General features: G+C 45.4%; 1 protein-coding gene across 8 annotated transcripts in view; it reads right to left on the reverse strand.

Moving 5' to 3' along the window:
• The window catches only part of ARID4B (AT-rich interaction domain 4B), a 424,644-nt gene that overhangs the window by 60,977 nt on the left and 342,060 nt on the right, over positions 1 to 21,607 (reverse strand). For 6 of the 8 annotated variants that reach the window (XM_056566987.1, XM_056566988.1, XM_056566989.1 and 3 more), the window contains 2 exons: positions 20,097 to 21,200; positions 5,206 to 5,445 (listed from right to left, as the gene is read on the reverse strand). In XM_056566987.1, coding sequence (XP_056422962.1) covers positions 5,206 to 5,445; positions 20,097 to 21,200 — 1,344 coding nt within the window. The remainder of the gene's footprint in view (positions 1 to 5,205; positions 5,446 to 20,096; positions 21,201 to 21,607) is intronic. The other 2 variants (XM_056566991.1, XM_056566990.1) reach the window with 1 other exon arrangement.

Below are 21,607 nucleotides of genomic sequence, written 5' to 3' on the forward strand. Positions count from 1 at the left end.
AAATTAACATCCGTTATTTTAAACATTGAAGTCTATGGCAAAAGGATGAGCCTTTATGTCAACCGTTTGCACCTAGTTTATAATATCCATTATTACTTCTGAGCATGCTCAGAAGAGGTGACATCAGCAGACTCCTGCAGTGCTGAGGGACTACTACTAGCATCATGGAACAGACTTGTTTCCATGATGGGAGTAGTAATTTCCCAGCTGCAGGAGTCTGCCAGTGGCTGGGGAGGCAACATTAGTGTTTGTACTACAACCCCCATCATGGAACAGACTGCTCGCACCAGGTCTCACTTCTGAGACCCGATGCGATTAAAAGCGGCATGGTCCGCAACGTACAATGTATTTACTTTCATTTTTAAATTCCCTGCCGGGAGCCCTGAATGGCGGGTACTGAGGAGCCATTCAGGGCTCCCGGCGGGCTTTTCAAATTGAAGCGTTGCGGTGGGGAAAGATATATAGAATTGCTGGGGGGGGGGGTTATATGTCTTGCCCCCCCACAGCGCATTTATATATGTCCCCCTGCAGTGCATTTATATATGTTCCCACAGGAGCGCATTTATATATGTTTCCACTGCATTGCATATATATATATGTTCCCCCCGCAGCGCTATCATAAGCCCCCGGCAGCGCATATATATGTTCCCTTCGCAGCACATATATATGTTCCACCCGCAGCCCTATCATAAGCCCCCGGCAGCGCTATGAATGAAAATTATTACAGCAGCACATCTGGATGGCACAATGCGCTGCTGAAAGAATACTTGACATTCATAGCGCTACAACTGCATCTGTACATATATGCGCAGCAGGGGTCCAACATATATCCATATGTCTGGCCCCCATAGTGCTTCTATAATCAAATGCCTTCGCAGCGCTATGAATGAAAAGTATAACAGCAGCGCATCTGGCCAGCGGCGATGCGCTGCTGAAAGAATACTTGTCATTCATAGCGCTGCGAAGATATATGTCTGACCCCTGCAGTGCATCTATAAACTGATGCCGCTGCAGCACTATGAATGACAAGTATTCTTTCAGCAGCGCATCGCGCCGTCCAGATGCGCTGCTGTTATACTTTTCATTCATAGCGCTGCCGGGGGCTTATGATAGCGCCGCGGGGGGAACATATATATGCGCTGTGGGGGCAAGATATATAGAAGCACTGTGGGGGCCAGACATATACCCCCCCCACCAGCAATTCTATATATCTTTTCCCCACCGCAGCGCTTCAATTTGAAGACCCCGCTGGGAGCCCTGAATGGCTCCTCAGTACCGGCCATTCAGGGCTCCTGGCGGGGAATTAAAAAATGTAAGTAAATACATTGTACATCGCAGGGGAGCACAGCATGCCACCCGCTCCTGTTTCATAACTTCTAATCGCATCGGGTGCGATCAATCCCTCAGCCCCTGTACTACAACCCCCATCATGGAACAGAGTCTGTTCCATGATAGGGGTTGTAGTACAAACACTAATGTAGCCTCCCCAGCCACCTGCAGCCGGGGAACTGCTACTCCCATCATGGAAACAAGTCTGTCCATGATGGGAGTAGTAGTAGTCCCGGCTGTGGGAGTCTGTAGGCAGAGGTGTTAAAACGGCCGTACGAGGGATGTTATAACGGATCTTAACGGATGAATATGCCCGTTATTTTGACGGACATTATTCAGCTGTTAGCACCCGTTATTTCATCCGTTAATATACTTCCGTTTTTACACAGAAAACTGATGTTTAAAGCGGTTGTCAGCTGCCCTGCCTTCCGGAGCTCCGCTCGTAGCTTCCGGAAGTTCATTACTCCGAACGCTGTGTGCAGGCTTCCGTGTTCAAGGCCGCCCCCTCGTGATGTCACGTCCGCCCCCTCGTGACGTCACGCCCGCCCCCTGAACAAAAGTCTATGGGAAGGGTGCGTGACAGCGGTCGCGCACCCTTCCTATAGACTTTTTTTCAGGGGACGGGCGTGACGTTACGAGGGAGCGGCCTCGAACACGGAAGCCCGCACACAGTGTTCAGAGTAATGAACTTCCGGACGCTGTGAGCGGAGCTCTGAAAGGCAGGGCAGCGGACAACCCCTTTAATAATGGATGAATGCTCATAGTGTGAAAGGAGCCTTATGTGTAGTATCAAAATGCAGAAGTTATGTTCTGCTTCTCCATATTAGGCTCAGTTCACACCATCATAATTTTTTTCTTCAAATGTTGTTCTATTCAGTCAACAAACAACAAACTTAATGAAGTAGCCAGCTTCACTGCATGGTAGACACCAACAGTGCCTGACGAACCTCACTGACTGAAGTTTGTTGGGTTCCTTGAAAATATTGAGATGGCGCAGCTCATAAAATCTCGGGGGAGATTTATCAAAACCTGTGCAAAGGGGTAAGTTGCCCATAGCAACCAATCAGACTGCCTCTTTCATTTTGCAGAGGCCTTATTAAAAATGAAAGAAGCAAGCTTATTGGTTCCAAAATCGCAGCATGTTGAGCCACTGGCGATTTTTATTTGTCAAAATTGTGGCGTTTTTCTCCCACAGAAGTCTATGGGAGTGAAAAACACCAAGAAAAACGATATGTGGGCTTTAACTTTGGCGTTTTAGCAGGCGGTTTTTATTCTTTTTTGGACTTTAGCGATCCAAAAAAGTGATGGAGATACCATTTTTAATAAAATTTCGTAGGGTACCATAAAAATTAAAAAAGATACAGTAGTGAAGGAAAAAAATTGTATCTAACAAAATTTATCTTTTTTTAGAACACAATTTTTATTAATTGTTAAAACAGGGATCAATTTATGTGGGCGGGCAGGCGGGGACCTAAAAATGTAGCCGACAATAATAAAAATGTGTGTGTATGTTTTTCATTTTTTTTTCTTTATTTTTTAAATTTTTAAGGTAGAACTACTACTCCCAGCATGAAACACTGTTCCATGATAGGAGTAGTAGTACATGTACTAATTGACAGATCGCCCGTTTCGATCCTCCTGTATAATGTATAGATGCGGATAGCCGCTCTTCTATGGTCCCTTGAATTGCCATATATACATCATATATATACATGGCCGGAGGAAGCACGGTAAACCGTGCAAAACGGTATCTGTTGCCTTTTTGTCCCCCCACTGTATCCCTACACCCCAGTTTGTGAGTATGCTACTGCATTGTTAATGCAATAAAGAAGAAGAAAAGTGGTGAGTCTGCCAGTTTATCCTTTATTCTATTGCATATATACACCTATTCATATTTCCCACAGAGAGCTGTGATTGGCCAGATGGTTCCAGCCAATCACAGCTCTCTGTGGGAAATAGGAATATGCCACATCTATACATTATACAGGAGGATCACAGCGGGTGTCAGGAGTGACATCCACTGTGTTCTTTCCTTCACTGCAGGTACTACTACTCCCAACATGGAGCACACTTTGCTCCATGCTGGGAGCTGTAGTACCTGCATTAATAGACAGATTGCAACAGGTGTCAGAAATTACACTCGCTGCGATCTGTCTATTAATGCAGGAACTACAGCTCCCAGCATGGAGCAGAGTGTGCTCCATGTTGGGAGTAGTAGTACCTGCAGGTAAGAACAGATCAGAGCGGGTATCACTCCTGACACCTGAAGCGATCGTCCTATCTATGTCACGCCCCCTCCAATAGGCTTGCATTGAGGGGCGGAGCGTGACGTCACACGGGGGGTTGAAGGCGTGATGTCACACGCCGCCAGCCCTGTGGTCGCCGGTAATCAGATCGGGAGCGAAAATGCTCCAGGGACTGATTTTAACTGGGGCGCTGCGTGCAAGATCAAGGGGGTCCCCAGCGGCGGGACCCCCGCGATCAGGCATCTTATCCCCTATCCTTTGGATAGGGGATAAGATGCCTAAGCGCCGGAGTACCCCTTTAAGGTTTTGGCTCTGGCTGGGCCATTCCAACACGTTAACCCTTTTCTGATGAAGCAATGCTATTGTGGATTTGGGTGTGTGCTTTGGGTCGTTTTTGTGCTGAAAGGTGAACTCCTTCTTCAGCTTCAGCTTCTTAACAGATGCTTGAAGGTATTATGCCTCAATTGCCTGGTATTTGGAATTGTTAATAATTCCCTCCACCCTGAATAAGGGCTGGTTCCAGCTAAAGAAGAACAGCCCCAAACAATGATACTGCATTGCATTGCAATGCATCATTTCTTTGCAGTAAGGACGTTTTAGTGCTCACAGTATATCTCCTGATCACACTTAAGATCACACTTAAGGGACCACACTTTTGCTCATAAATCAGCTATTCACTATATTAAATCCCTGATACCATTTAGTCAACCCTGTCATTTACTTTTACTGACAATGGCCCTCATTTACTATTCTAAACCCGACCTCTTTTGTCGGGTTTTTTTGTCGCATCTTTGTCTGCGCCATGTCGCAGACATCGTGCGCCAGTCTGCGACACTATGCGACATTTCTTCCCGACAGACCCGATGTGGATTCTCCCAAACCTGAAAAAGGGGCGTAACCTGACATTTCTGAGCTTTCCCACGTATTTATTAAGGTTTCCAACCCGAATTTGTTGAATTGTTGTGGATTTTTTCCCGACAGCTCAGAGGAGTTGGAAACCAAAACCTACAAAACCCACGTGCGACAAACAGGATGCGACATAATAATAAATACCAGGGGAAAAAAGCAGTCGGGTAAGAAAGCAACATAGACTTACAACCCGATTTTCTTAGTAAATGAGGGCCAATATTTTTGAGATAATGGTTGTGGGCTTTGAGGAGTCGCCCTGTTCTTTTTTGTCTATTTGCATTTAGTGCCTTTTGGGTGGTACCAGAGTAGATATTGGGCAATAGAGTGGGTGAGCCGCATTCTCCTTGTTTTGTCTACAGTATTGTATTTGTGCCAAAAATACCTTTCGGAATTATGGACCAAAAAAATTCAACCTAGGTTTCATTAGACCATAACGCAATTTCTCATGTACTTTTGTTTGGTTATGCAAACCTCAGCCGGGCTTTGATGTTTTTCTTTGTAAGAAAAGGCTTCCAACTTGCCACCCTACCCCATAGCCCATTCATATGAACAATACAGGACTGTCACGCAGCCAGTAATTGCCAGAAATGAATGCAGTTCCTTTAAAGGGGTACTCCGGCCCAAAGACATCATATCCTGTATCCAAAGGATAAGGGATAAGATGTCTTATCGCTGGGGTCCTGCTGCTGGGGACCCCTGCAATCTCGCATGCAGCACTCACCTGTGGGAGCTGCACAGACCGCTGCAGAGTCCGATTCTGACGGGTCAAGACTACAGGGCCTGAGTATCGTGACGTCACGTCTCCGCCCTCGTGTGATGTTACGCCCTGCTCGGGGCACTCTGTTCCTGGATGCTGGAAGACTGGAGTCATTGAGAAATAACCGATGTGTGTCTGTTTTTCTTAACCCCTTAAGGACCAGGGGTTTTTCCATTTTTGCATTTTCGTTTTTTTCCTCCTTACCTTTAAAAAATCATAACTCTTTCAATTTTGCACATAAAAATCCATTTGATGGCTTACTGGCACCAATTCTACTTTGTAATGATGTCAGTCATTTTACCCAAAAATCTACGGCGAAACGGAAAACAAAAATCATTGTGAGACAAAATTGAAACAAAAACGCCATTTTGTAACTTTTGGGGGCTTCTGTTTCTACACAGTACATTTTTCTGTAAATATGACATCTTCTCTTTATTCTGTAGGTCCATACGATTAAAATGATACCCTACTTATGCAGGTTTGATTTTGTCGTACTTCTGGAAAAAATCATAACTACATGCAGGAAAATTTATACCTTTAAAATGGTCATCTTCTGACCCCTATAACTTTTTTATTTTTACCGCGTATGGGACGGTGTGAGGGCTCATTTTTTGTGCCGTGATCTGAAGTTTTTAGCGGTACCATTTTTGTATTGATCAGACTTTTTGATCACTTCTTATAAATTTTTTCATGATATAAAAAGTGACCAAAAATACACTATTTTTGACTTTGGAATTTTTTTGCGCGTACGCCATTGACCGTGCGGTTTAATTAATGATATATTTTTTATATTTTGGACATTTCCGCATGCGGCGATACCACACATGTTTATTTTTATTCACACTGGTTTTTTTTATGGGAAAAGGGTGATTCAAACATTTATTAGGGAAGGGGTTAAATGATCTTTATTCACTTTTTTTTTGCTATGTTATAGCTCCCGGCCGTTGTTAGAGGCCGAGCCTGACCCGCTATGATGCGGGGCCACGCCGTGGCCCCGAGTTATAGAAGAGTAGCAGGCATGTACATGTACGTCATGGGTCCTTAAGGGGTTAAAATATGACAAATTCGCTATCCTAGTAGACCACTCTGAGCCTGAACTATTATTACATGTCTTGATTCCTACAAAACGAGGAGCATAAAACCTAATCAGGATCTGTAAAGGCGACAACTGGAAACTGGTGTTGAACACTCGTGATGGCCTCTATGAATACCTGGGCATGACATTCAGCCTTTGTAATGCTCCCGCAGTGTTTCAAAAGTTTTGTGAACATCATCTTCCGGGACTTGTGTACAATTGTGTTGTAGTGTATCTAAAGAATATTCTCATCTACTCCCCTAGTTTGCCCACTCACCGAAAGCAAGTATGCCTTGGCTTACAGTGATTGAGGGAGATTGGACTGTACGCTAAGCTGGTAAAGTGTGCCTTGCCCTTCTTGGGATACAATGGGGGGAATTTATCAAAGCTGTCTATTTCCCACATCAATATAGACCAAACTATAGAGCATTAGGCTGGTCTATTGTGTGCCTAATTTATCAAAAGTCGCATGGCTGTCCGCTGTCCAGAACTGGCCCCTGTGCCATTCAAATACTGCTGGGGTTTGTCAACTCCTTTCTTCATGGAGGAAGACTATTGTAATCCTGATCTCTCTGTCCATCTCTGACCCCTCTGACCATCCCTGACCCCCTGTGCTTCACCAGACCCCTCTGTTTATCCCTGACACCTCTGTACTCCTCCAGACCCCTCTATCCATTCCTGACCTCTCTGTACCCCACCAGACCTCTCTGTCCATCCCATGCCCCTCTGTACTCCTCCAGACTCCACTGTCCTTCCCTGATCCCTGTCTTTTCCTGACCCCCTGCACTCCTCCAGACCCCTCTGTACTCCTCCAGACCCCTCTGTACGCCTCCAGACCCCTCTGTACGCCTCCAGACCTCTCTGTCCATCTTCAGACCCCTCTGTCAGTCTCTGACCACTCTGTACTTGTTTAGACCCCTCTATACTCATCCAGACCCCTCTGTCTGTCCCTAACCCATCTGTACTCCACCAGACCTCTCTGTACATTCCTGACCCCCCTGTTCTCTTCCAGATTTCTCTGTCCATTCCTGACCCCTCTGTTCTCTTCCAGATTTCTCTGTCCATTCCAGACCCCTTTGTTCTCCTCCAGAACCCTCTGTCTATACATGACCCCTCTGATCTCCTGCTTTTGGGTTCACTGTATACACACATTACTTATCCTGTACTGATCCTGAGTTATATCATTGACTTCGTATCCCATCCTCATATATTGTTGTCACATCCCAACCCCATATCTTGTCCCCATATCCTGACCTCATATCTCAACCTCATATCCCGTCCACAAATCTCAACCTCATATCCCGACCTCCTATCCAGTCCTCCTAACTCGACCTCATATCCCGTCCTCATTACCCGTCCTAATATCTTGTCCTCATATCCCGACCTCATATCCCTTCCTTATGTCCCATCCTCATATCCTGTCCTCAGGTGGAGGCACCCTGGTTGGGAAACACTGGTGTATGCCCTGTAGAGGTGTGGTGAACTACAACCCCCAGGAGACTTCTGAGACACAATAGAGGTGTTGTGAACTACAACCCCCAGGAGACTACATAGGCAGCTGCTGGTGTTATACCACAGACTGAAGACTTCTGAATGACAAATGCTGGGAGTTGTAGTCCCTTTTGTGTGTGTATGCTAGTGTATCCCCAGTTATATTAGTGTGCTGTGTATAACGCAGGTTTCCTCGGGCTGCAAGGGGGAAGACGAACTGCACGGGCTGGTTTTTGCTTTTTCATGGGGTGTTCATTAGCCCCATAAAGAGGACATGCATGAGTTTTGTACAGGACATGAAGATCACTGTATGAACCCTGTGCATTTCAGCATTCATACAGGGAGAAATGCAAGGGGGTTCATAAAGGGGAGCACAAATGCACAGGGTTCATACAGGGGAGCAGAAATGCACGGGGTCCATACAGGGAAGCAGAAATGCATGGGGTTCATACAGGGAAGCAGAAATGCACAGGGCTCATTCAGGGAAGCATAAATGCGCGAGGTTCATACAGGGAAGCATAAATGCATGGGGTTCATACAGGGAAGCAAAAATGCATGGGGTTCATAGAGGGAAGCAAAAATGCATGGGGTTCATATAGGGAAGCAGAAATGCACTGGGCTCATACAGGGAAGCAGAAATGCACTGGGCTCATACAGGGATGTAGAAATGCACGGGGTTCATACAGGGAAGCAGAAATGCACGGGGTTCATACAGGTAAGGAGAAATGCACGGAGTTAATACAGGGAAGCAGAAATGCACGGGGCTCATCCAGGGAAGCAGAAATGCACAGGGTTCATACGGGGAAGCAGAAATGCACAGGGTTCATACGGGGAAGCAGAAATGCACAGGGTTCATACGGGGAAGCAGAAATGCACAGGGTTCATACAGGGAAGCATAAATGCACGGGGTTCATACAGGGAAGCAGAAATACACAGGGTTCATACAGGGAAGCACAAATACACTGGGTTCATACAGGGAAGCAGAAATGCACAGGGCTCATACAGGGAAGCAGAAATGCACGGGGCTCATACAGGGAAACAGAAATGCACGGGGCTCATACAGGGAAGCAGAAATGCACGGGGCTCATACAGGGAAGCAGAAATGCACGGGGTTCATACAGGGAAGCAGACATGCACGGGGCTTATACAGGGGAGCAGAAATGCTTGGGGTTAATACAGGGACGTAGAAATGCACGGGGTTAATACAGGGAGGTGGAAGTGCACGGGGTTAATACAGGGAGGCGGAAATGCACGGGGCTCATACAGGGAAGCAGAAATGCACGGGGCTCATACAGGGAAACAGAAATGCACGGGGTTCATACAGGGGAGCAGAAATGCACGGGGTTCATACAGGGAGGCGGAAATGCACGTGGTTAATACAGGGAGGCGGAAATGCACGGGGTTAATACAGGGAGGCGGAAATGCACGGGGCTCATACAGGGAAGCAGAAATGCACGGGGTCCATACAGGGAAGCAGAAATGCACGAGGCTCATACAGGGAAGCAAAAATGTACGGGGCTCATACAGGGAAGCAGAAATGCACGGGGCTCATACAGGGAAGCAGAAATGCACGGGGCTCATACAGGGAAGCAGAAATGCACGGGGTCCATACAGGGAAGCAGAAATGCACGGGGCTCATACAGGGAAGCAAAAATGTACGGGGCTCATACAGGGAAGCAGAAATGCACGGGGCTCATACAGGGAAGCAGAAATGCACGGGGCCCATACAGGGAAGCAGAAATGCACGGGGCTCATACAGGGAAGCAGAGATGCACGGGGTTCAATACAGGGAAGCAGAAATGCACGGGGTTCATACAGGGAAGCAGAAATGCATGGGGTTCATACAGGGAAGCAGACATGCATGGGGCTCATACAGGGAAGCAGAAATGCACGGGGTTCATACAGGGGAGCAGAAATACACAGGAGCAGAAATGCTCGGGGTTAATACAGGGACGTAGAAATGCATGGGGTTAATACAGGGAAGCGGAAATCCACGGGGCTCATACAGGGAACCAGAAATGCACGGGGTTCATACAGGTAAGGAGAAATGCACAGGGTTCATACAGGGAAGCAGAAATGTCAGCGTTCATTGCACAGCAGCTTCGAGAGAAAATCATGTCAAGAGGGATAACAGGAGCACAAACATGCAGGAGAAATAACACTTTAGTATGTACATTGTCATCCAGGAGAAATCAAGAAGGAGGAGAAAACCGACATTGGCAGCGGCCGCTAGATGAAATCTACACTTGCAGAACTCTGCAGGTGGAGTTTTCAATTAAATCATTAACCTGTCTAGGACCAAGGGCATATCAGTATGCCCTCAGCGTTTCCGTTCACCATGGTAACCGGTCAGTGAACAGAACGGGATGCCTGCTGAAATCGTTCAGCAGGCATCCCGTGCCAACGCCTGGGGGGTCCTCAAGTCAGACCGGCGATTTGTAACGATTCCAGGTTGTACGGGTCTCCGGTGACCTGGAAAATAAGGGGGATCGGGGCTGTCCAAGATAGCTACTATCACCCTGAAGGGATAGGAGTGAGGTGACAGGGGTGCCACCCCTCCTATCCCTGCTATTGGTCGGTTAGAAGCTGTGTTAAAGTTCGGTAGTAGGGGCAGAACGGGGGAACTGTAATGTGAGCGGCGGCGGAGGTCTCGTACCGATTGCGGGCAACTATCCTCCTCTAGGCGTGTGGCGGGCAGCGATCCTGCTGTTGACGGGAGCCAGGAGGTTAGTAGTTGTCTAGCAACATCTGGAGGGCCACAGTTTGGAGACCACTGTGTAGTGGTTTCTAAACTTTAGCCCTACAGATCATGCAAAACTACAACTCCCAGCATGCCCAGACAGCCCCAGGCGTTTGCACAGGATGCCTGCTGAACTATTTCAGCAGGCATCCCATTCACTGCCCAGTTACCGGTGGTGAACGGAAACATTGAGGGCGTACCGGTACGCCCTTGGTCCTTAACCTCTTAAGGAGGAAGGGCGTACCTGTATGTCCCTGTATATAACGTGGGGTCACACCGTCATTGCGGGTCGGTCCTGGCGGCTAATGAAAGCCGGGACACTGGGCTAATAGAGTGTGCCACACGCTATTAATCCTTTAGTTCAAAGTTGATCGTCTAAAGTAACAAAAGTACACTCCCGGCAGCTCAGTCAGGCTGATCAGGACCATCGCGGTGAAATATCGATGTCCCGATCAGCTAGAAAGCGAGCGGAGGGTGCCTTACCTGCCTCCATTGCGTCCGATCGGTGATTGCTCCAAGCCTGAAATCCAGGCTTGAGCAATCGACCACCGATAACACTGATCATTGCCATGTTAATGCATGGCAATGATCCTTGTAGCAGATGATCCTTGGAGCAGATCAGTGTGTGCAGTGCTATAGCCACTATAGGGGGCTATAACACTGTAAAAAAAAAAAGTGTGAAAAGAAAAAGTTAATAATCACATTTTCCCATAAAAAAACACAAAACTGTGTAAAAAAAATAAATATATGAAGTATCGCCGTGTGCGGAAATGTCCAAACAATAAAAATGTATCTTTAATTAAACCGCACGGTCAATGGCGTACGCGCAAAAAAATGTCCAAAGTCCAAAATAGCGTATTTTTGCTCACTTTTTACATAATGAAAAAAATGAATACAACGTGATAAAAAAATCAGATCAATGCAAAATGAATACAAGAATACAAAAAATGAATACAATGTGATCAAAAAATCAGATCAATGCAGATGAAGTTATAAAGGTCAGAAGTAGAGATTAGCGAACTTACAGTAAATTCGATTCATCACAAACTTCTTGGCTCGGCAGTTGATAACTTATCCTGCATAAATTAGTTCAGCTTTCAGGTGCTCCCGTTGGCTGGAAAAGGTGGATACAGTCCTAGGAGACTCTTTCCTAGGACTGTATCCACCTTTTCCAGCCCACCGGAGCACCTGAAAGCTGAACTAATTTATGCAGGATAAGTCATCAACTGCCGAGAAGTTTGTGACGAATCGAATTTACTGTAAATTCGCTCATCTCTAGTCAGAAGATGACTATTTTAAACGTATACATTTTCCTGCATGTAGTTATGATTTCTTTCAGAAGTAATACAAAATCAAACCTATATGAGTAGGGTATAATTTTAACCTTAAGGACCTACAGAATAAAGATATGCACTTCGTAGAAAGTTGCAAAATGGAATTTTTTTCTTCAATTTTGTCGCACAATGAATTTTTTTGCCGTTTCACTGTGGATATTTTGGTAAAATGACTAATATCCCTGCAAAGTATAATTGGTGGCGCAAAAAATAAGCCATAACATGGAATTTTTGGTGCAAAAATGAAAGGGTTATGATTTTTAGAAGGTGATGAGGAAAAAATGAAAATACAAAAATGGAAAAACCCTGAGTCCTTAAGGGGTTAAGTACCCGGACACAAGGGCGTACCTGTACGTCCTTGTCCTAGACAGGTTATTTACATGCTACAGTGTAATTTCTCCTGTATGTCCCTGTAAGCTGCTGTGCAATGAACGTTGACATGAAGACCACTGTAAAAACCCCATGCATCTCTGCTTCCCTGTATGCACCCCGTGCATCTCTGCTTCCTTGCATGGACCCCATGCATCTCTGCTTCCTTGCATGGACCCCGTGCATCTCTGCTTCCTTGCATGGACCCCGTGCATCTCTGCTTCCTTGCATGGACCCCGTGCATCTCTGCTTCCCTGTATGAACCCCGTGCATCTTTGCTTCCCTGTATGAACCCCGTGCATCTCTGCTTCCCTGTATGGACCACGTGCATCTCTGCTTCCCTGTATGAACCCCGTGCATCTCTGCTTCCCTGTATGATCCCTGTGCATCTCTGCTTCCCTGTATGATCCCTGTGCATCTCTGCTTCCCTGTATGAACCCTGTGCATCTCTGCTTCCCTGTATGAACCCCGTGCATCTTTGCTTCCCTGTATGAACCCCGTGCATCTCTGCTTCCCTGTTTGGACCACGTGCATCTCTGCTTCCCTGTATGAACCCCGTGCATCTCTGCTTCCCTGTATGAACCCCGTGCATCTCTGCTTCCCTGTATGATCCCCATGCATCTCTGCTTCCCTGTATGAACCCCGTGCATCTCTGCTTCCCTGTATGAACCCCATGCATCTCTGCTTTCCTGTATGAACCCCATGCATTTCTGCTTCCCTGTATGAACCCCATGCATTTCTGCTTCCCTGTATCGACCCTGTGCATTTCTGCTTCCCTGTATAAACCCCATGCATTTTTGCTTCCCTGTATAAACCCCATGCATTTTTTCTTCCCTGTATGGACCCCATGTATTTCTGCTTCCCTGTATGAGTCCCGTGCATTTCTGCTTCCCTGTAGGAACTCTGTGCATTTCTGCTTCCCTGTATGCACCCCGTGCATTTTTGCTTCCGTGTGTAGACCCCGTGCATTTCCCCCCCTGTATGAACCCCATCCATTTCTGCTTCCCTGTATGAGCCCTGTTCTTTTTTTCTGCTTCCCTGTATGAACCCCATGCATTTCTGCTTCCTTGTATGGACCCCGTGCATTTCTGCTTCCCTGTATGAGCCCCGTGCATTGATGCTTCCCTGTATGAGCCCCGTGCATTTCTGCTTCCCTGTAAGAGCCCTGTGTATTTCTGCTTCCCTGTATGGACCCCGTGCATTTCAGCTCTCCTGCATGGATCCTGTGCATTTCTGCTCCCCTGTATGAACCCCGTGCATTTCTGCTCCCCTGTATGAACCCTGTGCATTTCTGCTTCCCTGTATGAGCCCCGGGCATTTCTGCTTCCCTGTATGAGCCCTCTGCATTTCTGCTTCCCTGTATGAGCCCCGTGCATTTCTGCTTCCCTGTATGAACCCCGTGCATCTCTGCTTCCCTGTATGAGCCCTCTGCATTTCTGCTTCCCTGTATGAGCCCCATGCATTTCTGCTTCCCTGTATGAACCCCTGTGCATTTCTGATTCCCTGTATGAACCCTGTGCATTTCTGATTCCCTGTATGAACCCTGTGCATTTCTGATTCCCTGTATGAACGCTGACATAGAAATGTACGGGGTTCATACAGTGATGTTCATGTACTGTACAAACCTAATTTCTATGTCCTCTTTATGGGGCTACTGAACACCCCATGAAAAAGCAGAAACCAGCCCGTGCAGTTCGTCCTCACCCTTGCAGACCGAGGAAAAATGCGTTATACACAGCACACTAATATAACTCAGCCCTGGTTGGGATACACTGGCATACACACACAAAAGGGACTACAACTCCCAGCATGTGTCATTCAAGAGTCTTCAGTGTGTGGTATAACACCAATAGCTGCCTCTGTAGTCTCCTGGGGGTTGTAGTTCACCAACACCTCTATTGTGTCTCAGTAGTCTCCTGGGGGTTGTAGTTCACCACACCTCTACAGGGCATACACCAGTGTTTCCCAACCAGGGTGTCTCCAGGTGTTGCAAAACTACAACTCCCAGCATTCCCTGGTTGGGAAACACTAGCATACACACATATAAACAGGGACTACAACTCCCAGCATGTGTCATGCAGGAGTCCCCCCTTCATACATAGAGATCATCCCCAGTACAAGATTTATTCCCCAGTCCCTGCAGTCTATAAATCCCCAGCCAGTGCACTTTGTCATCCTCCGGTTCAGTGAACACAGGCAGAGCTCAGAGAGGAGATGAGGGGGGCGTGTACGTCCTCTCTCCCCCTGCTCTACTCTGTGCTCTTTCTCCTATGCAGACCTGCATCCTCCGAAGGCAGAGCAGGGGGAGAGGAGATGAGGGGGGCGTGTACATCCTCTCTCCCCCTGCTTTGCCTTCACTCTGCCCTCCCACCCAGCTCTAGGTTTGGAAATCTTCGGAGAGCTGAGGAGAGGAGCGAACACAAGTCTGCAAGGGGAGCAAATTTCCACCTCACACCGGACAAACATTCACCAGGAGATGCAGAGCGGAGCTTGTGGAGTTAGGTACTGGAGGTCCCATATACTTGCATGGGACTTGAAACAAAAATCTTTTAAGGGTGTAGGTAAGGGTTAATTTAACTATTATATATTTTTATGTGACAAATAAGTAATATGTGTGCCAGGTATTATTGATATATCTCCAACTGTACGGAAGTTATGTGGAAACATACATTTCCCATAGATTTGCATGGGACTTTAAACAAAAACCCTGACCCTCACAAATAGGGGTGAGTAAGGGTTAAATTACCTATCCTATATTTTAAGTGGACATATAAGTAACATGTGGCAAAGTATTATCGAAATATCTCGAGCCATTTGGAAGTTATGCAGTAACATATATTTCCCATAGACTTGTATGGGACTTTAAACAAAAACCAAGACCCTGGCCAATGGGGGTGAGTAAGGGTTAAATCACCTATCCTAAGTATGTTGTTGACATATAAGTAACGTGTGCCAAGATTCATGTTAATATCTTCAGCCGTTTGGACGTGATGCTGGAACATACACACATACACATTGACCCTTATTCACTAAGAATGGAGTGTAGGTTTCCTTGTGGGTTTTAATTCCCTACAATTTTTTTCCCATGGTATTTACTAAGGCTTCCCTACATTTTCCACTTTCTCTACATTTAGCTTTATTTACACATGCTCTCATCTGTCGGGTTTTCCTTAACTGAAATCCACCACATTTTCTGTGGAAACCTTAGCCCCTTAAGGACCAAGGACGTTCTGGAACGTCCCTGCGCCCTGGGCTTTAAGGACCAAGGACATTCCAGAACGTCCTGGTATTTCTCCGGTCTCTGCCGCGCGCCGGGCAGAGATCGGAACGGCATGTCTGCTGTAATCGTTCAGCAGGCATGCCGTGCAAATGCCACCGAAGATCGCTTGTGTACTCCAAAGAAATGTATTTACAAATTGTGGGGTGTCTTTTCTGCTATTAACCCTTGTAAAAATGTAAAATTTGGGGGGGAAAACACATTTTAGTGAACAAAATTTTTTTTTTAAAACATGCAAAAGTTGTGAAACCCCTGTGGGGTATTAAGGCTTACTTTACCCCTTGTTACATTCCTCAAGGGGTCTAGTTTCCAAAATAGTATGCCATGAGGGGGGTATTTTGCTGTCCTGGCACCATAGGAGCTCCCCCCCCCCCTCCCCCCCCCCCCCCATTTCAGCAAAGTTTGCAAATGTGACTCCTTCTCTTCTGAGCATTGTACTTCGCCCATAGTGCATTTAACGTCCACTTATGGGGTACCCCATACTCATAAGAGATGGGGTTAAAAATTTTGGGGGGTCTTTTCTACTATTAACCCTTGCAAAAATGTGAAATTTGTGGGGAAACCCACATTTTAGTGAAATTATTATTTTTTTTTTACATATGCAAAAGTCATGAAATCCCTGTGGGGTATTAAGGCTCACTTAATTCCTTGTTATGTTCCCCGAGGGGTCTAGTTTCCAAAATGGTATGCCCTATGGTTTTATTTTTTTGCTGTTTTGGCACCCTAGGGGCTTCCTAAAGGTAACATGCCCCCCAAAACCATTTCAGAAAAATGTTCTCTCCAAAATCCCCTTGTCGCTTCTTCCTTTCTGAGCCCTCTACTGCGCCCGCCGAATAATTTACATAGACATATGAGGTACCGTATTTATCAGCGTATAACACGCACTTTTTAGGCTAAAATTTTTAGCCTAATGTCTATGTGCGTGTTATACGCCGATACTGCCCCAGGAAAGGCAGGGGGAAAGAGGCCGTCGCTGCCCGCTTCTCTCCCCTGCCTTCCCTGGGGTCTAGAGCCCTGCTGCCGGCCCTTCTCACCCCCTGGCTATCGGCGCCGCTGCCCGTTCTGTCCCCCTGACTATCGGTATCGGTGCCGATAGCCAGGGGGAGAGAAGGGGCAGCGGCACCCATTGCCGGCGCCGCTGCCCCGTTGCCTCCCCCCATCCCCGGTGGCATAATTACCTGGGTCGGGTCCGCGCTGCTGCAGGCCTCCGGCGTGCGTCCCCTTCGTCGTTGCTATGCGCTGCACGGCGCGGCGCATGACGTCAGTGCGCCGCGCCGTGCATAGCAACGACGCAGGGGACGCACGCCGGAGGCCTGCAGCAGCGCAGACCCGACCCAGGTAATTATGCCACCGGGAATGGGGGGAGGCAATGGTGCCGCTGCCCCTTCTCTCCCCCTGGCTATCGGCGCCGGCAATGGGGCGCCGGTACCGATAGTCAGGGGGACAGAACGGGCAGCGGCGCAGATAGCCAGGGGGAGAGAAGGGCCGGCAGCAGTGCTCTAGACCCCAGGAAAGGCAGGGGGAGAGAAGCGGGCAGTGACGGCCTCTCTCCCCCTGCCTTTCCTGGGGATGTATCGGGGTATACACGCGCACACACGCACCCTCATTTTACCATGGATATTTGGGTAAAAAACTTTTTTTACCCAAATATCCTTGGTAAAATGAGGGTGCGTGTTATAGGCCGGTGCGTGGTATACCCCGATAAATACGGTATGTGCTTACTCGAGAGAAATTGGGCTACAAATACCAGTAAAAATGTTCTCCTTTTACCCCTTGCAAAAATTCAAAAATTGGGTCTACAAGAACATGCGAGTGTAAAAAATGAAGATTTTGAATTTTCTCCTTCACTTTGCTGCTATTCCTGTGAAACACATAAAGAGTTAAAACACTTACTGAATGTCATTTTGAATACTTTGGGGGTGTAGTTTTTATAATAGGGTCATTTATGGGGTATTTCTAATATGAAAACCCTTCAAATCCACTTCAAAACTGAACTGGTCACTGAAAAATAGTGAGTTTGAAAATTTTGTGAAAAATCTGAAAATTGATACTGAACTTTGAAGCCCTCTCGTGTCTTCCAAAAGTAAAAACTCATTTTATGATGCAAACATAAAGTAGACATACTGTATATGTGATCCCAAAAAAATTATTTTGAATATCAATTTTCCTTACAAGCAGAGAGCTTCAAAGTTAGAAAAATACAAAATTTTCATTTTTTTCATAAAATTTTGGGATTTTTCACCATGAAAGGATGCAAGTTGCCCCAAAATTTTACCACTATGTTAAAGTAGAATATGTCACAAAAAAACAATCTCGGAATCAGAATGATAACTAAAAGCATTCCAGAGTTATTAATGTTTAAAGTGACAGTGGTCAGATGTTCAAAAAACGCTCTGGTCCTAAGGTGTAAAATGGCCTGGTCCTTAAGGGGGAAACCTTAGTAAATATGTTGGGTTTTTGTGAAAATGTCGGGAACACGCCCCTTTTCGATGACCACGCCCACTTTCCCCAACGGTCACACCTTTTTCGGTTTTTCTTAGCAAAATGGAGAGTTAGTCTTGGTTTTATCAACTCTGGCACAAATTCTGTCGCAGACAGAATTTCTGGCGCACAAGCCGACAAGCCATGTCGGGTTTCCAATGGTAAATGAGGGCCATTGAGTTTTATATATATAGATTTAAATTACATCAATATAAGGTGCATATTTTAACAAAAGATTGAGCAGCAAAATAATTTAAAAGGTGCAACGCACCAGCTAATGGGATCAAGTGTTTCTTTAGCTATATAAACTTGAGCATCTATATGTATCAATTTTGACCTGATACAATCACAGAGATTGTTTAGATAACATTCACAAACCATTTTGATGTTAATTTGTATATTTTACCCTTTGCAAGGTGTATTGTGTTTTATTACTATTCTACTTGTTTATATTATTTTTTCATACTAGCTTTTGCCCGCGGCTTCGCTCGCGTTAAATTTGGGGTAACAGATTTACTTTTTACGATCCTATAGTAATGAGACCGCTCTGGGTAAAGTCTACAGGCATCCAAACAACCCGAAACATTACATCTGCTGTTTCATGGAATGGAAGATCGACATCCTTTGAGGACTTTTACCGAGTCTGCGCGCAGGGGAACCAGCCTTCTCGCGCTGCTTATATACTGCCAACAGTCCTCCTATCCCGACCTCCTATCTTTACCTCCTATCTTTACCTCCTATCCAGACCTCCTATCCCGACCTATCTTGACCTCCTATCCCGACCATCTCGACCTCCTATCTCGACCTCCTATCCCGATCATCCCGTCGTCCTATCCTGACCTCCCATCCCGTCCTCATATCCCAACCTGTAATATGTGTACCAGATATTGAAATATGAAGTTATGTGGGAACATACATTTCCCATTGATTTGCATGGGACTTTAAACAAAAACCCGACCCTCACAAATGGGGGTAGTCTAGGGTTAAATTAACTATCCTATTTTTTAAGTGGACATGTGACCAAGTATTATCAAAATATCTCCAGCCTTTTGGAATCTATGCAGTAACATATATTTCCCATTTCCCCCCCCCCCCCCCTTAAAGGGGTAGTCCAGTGGTGAAAAACTTATCCCCTATCCTAAGGATAGGGGATAAGTTTGAGATTGCGGGGGGTCCGACCGCTGGGGCCCCCTGCGATCTCTCTGTCTCTGGGCTAGGCTCTCCGGCCAGATAGCGGGTGTCGACCTCCGCACTAAGCGGCGGCCGACACGCCCCCTCAATACATCTCTATGGCAGAGCCGGAGATTGCCGAAGGCAGCGCTTCGGTTCCGCCATAGAGTTGTATTGAGGGGGCGTGTCGGCCGCCGCTTCGTGCGGAGGTCAACACGCCCCCTTCCCGCGGGCTGTTGGGGCTCCGTACAGGAGATCACAGGGGGCCCCTGCGGTCGGACCCCCCGCGATCTCAAACTTATCCCCTATCCTTAGGATAGGGGATAAGTTGTTCACCACTGGGTTCACCACTGGACTACTCCTTTAAGGGTGGAAATTTGAAAAATCCTTTCTTATTCCTTGTCTATGTCTTAAAAACAACACCTGTGCAAAAATTCAGGTTTCTAGGTCCAAGGGTTTAGGCTGGGCGTTGATGAGTCAGTGAGTCAGCTCTTCTCTTTTTATATATAAGATTAGAGTAGTAGCAAGGGCCGTGCAGTACGCTCTTATATTATTTTATATAATTTATTATTAAATATTGCATTTAATTTCCTGACCTGATCAGCTTCTGAGTGGAGTATATTACTCGAACATTTGTTTAGTCATTTTAGCTGTGATACTCATCCTTCTCCGGTACTATTTTATCCTATTTTACAGATTTCTTATCTTGCAAAACTAGGCACACCTGAGGCATGGTCTTTTTGTCGGGTTTCAGGCATGGTGTCCATAATTTTACTGGACAAGCTTGTTCTATTCTGCACTATTTAGTCTGGGATATTGATGGCATTAGTGACAGAGGCTCCTAACGGAATCTGCAACACAGATGTGACAGCATTTGTTGTGGCAGACTTATTGTAAACATTACTTATAATTACTTACCCTTCTGTTTGTTCTCAGTTTCCAAGTGGTTACTGCTACTGGAACTGAAACTGGCATCAAATTCAGTAGGTGAAAGATTTCCCTCTGACTGAAGATCTTGTAATTCACAAGAAACACTGTCCACTTCAATTGTGCTATTTGTGTCACTTTTCATACTTTCAACTTCTTCTTGGTTTGTTTCCACATTTTCCAAGCTTTCAATTGTTGACTGTGTTCTCTGGTACTCACTTAAAGATAAGTTGGAGTCCGGCGTGGTGGGCGGTGTATTCAGTACAGAATTACTACCACTACTGGGGAAGTCAACTTTTTTATCATAAAACTCAACTGGTTTTTCATCAGCCGGTATAAACTTAATGGCATCAGTGAAAGGTTGTAAAACTTCTGCTGACAAATCTTTACTTTCATCTTTGTTTGACTGAGTTGAATAAAGAGAAGCATCAACTTGAGTTGCATGAGTTGGAGATGCTGCTCCTTCTGTATCAGAGTCCGAGAAAAGTTCTTTTAAAGTTTTTTTAGGCCACTGTCCTTGAATACTTGACCAAACATCTTTGCGGTCTTTAGTCCGAAGCCTTTCCTCAGAGTAATTTAATAATTTTGTTCTTTTATCCTGCATATCTGTTAAGCTTGTGTAGAAGCTTGATGCTTGTAAGGTCTTTTTTTCATCCAAACTGCTACTTTTTTTAACAAAAGAACCTTTTGCTTTGGTACATTCTTCATCAGAAGAAGAAGTTATTGTGTCAACTTCAAACTGATTATTTGTCTCTTTGGAATTGTTACTTTCATCCTTTAAGTTAGAACTTAAAGTTTTTCCACAATCAATAATTTTTTTCTTGTCACCTTTAGACTGTGATTTGTTTATCTGAACTACAAAGTCTTTAACAAACTTATTCTGTCTTGGAGTTTCCAGTTCAGAATCTGTGTCATCTGTAGACTCCTTCTCTTGTTTCACAGCTGAGTGTTTTAAATTATTTTTTTTACTGCTTACTCTAAAGTAATTTTCTTCCATCCCTGTAATGCAGTTTCCTTCTGTTTGTGTAGTCATGTCACTCTTAGTAATGCTTGTTTTTTTTTCTGTTTCACAGTCATCTGCAGAATTTTCAGTAGCTGCGGAAAGTGATGTGATATGATTATATATAAAAGCAGGAAAAACCTATAAGTAAATTATTATTCAGCACAAAAAAAACTAATCAGATAACATTTATTACATTAAGACAGCTTTTGATACTCACATTCTAAAATTGTGAATTCCATAAAAATTTTTTGATTCGTTTGAACTTAGACTCTGTTCAAATCAGGTTTGAGCCTTTCAACCCATAATTGATTACTCAATCTGAACACCTATCTATATCTTATTTTTACTGAACAATAAGCTATGTTAACAGATTACACATACTCTATATATTATACGATAACATTATTGTATGGTTTGTTTGTTTTGAAAAAAAAAATATATATATTTAAATGGGAGGATTTCCTGATTTATACTTTTAATGGATGGCTCCAATGCATAC

The sequence above is a fragment of the Hyla sarda genome, chromosome 3 (assembly GCF_029499605.1).
Source record: "Hyla sarda isolate aHylSar1 chromosome 3, aHylSar1.hap1, whole genome shotgun sequence".
NCBI lineage: Eukaryota > Metazoa > Chordata > Amphibia > Anura > Hylidae > Hyla > Hyla sarda.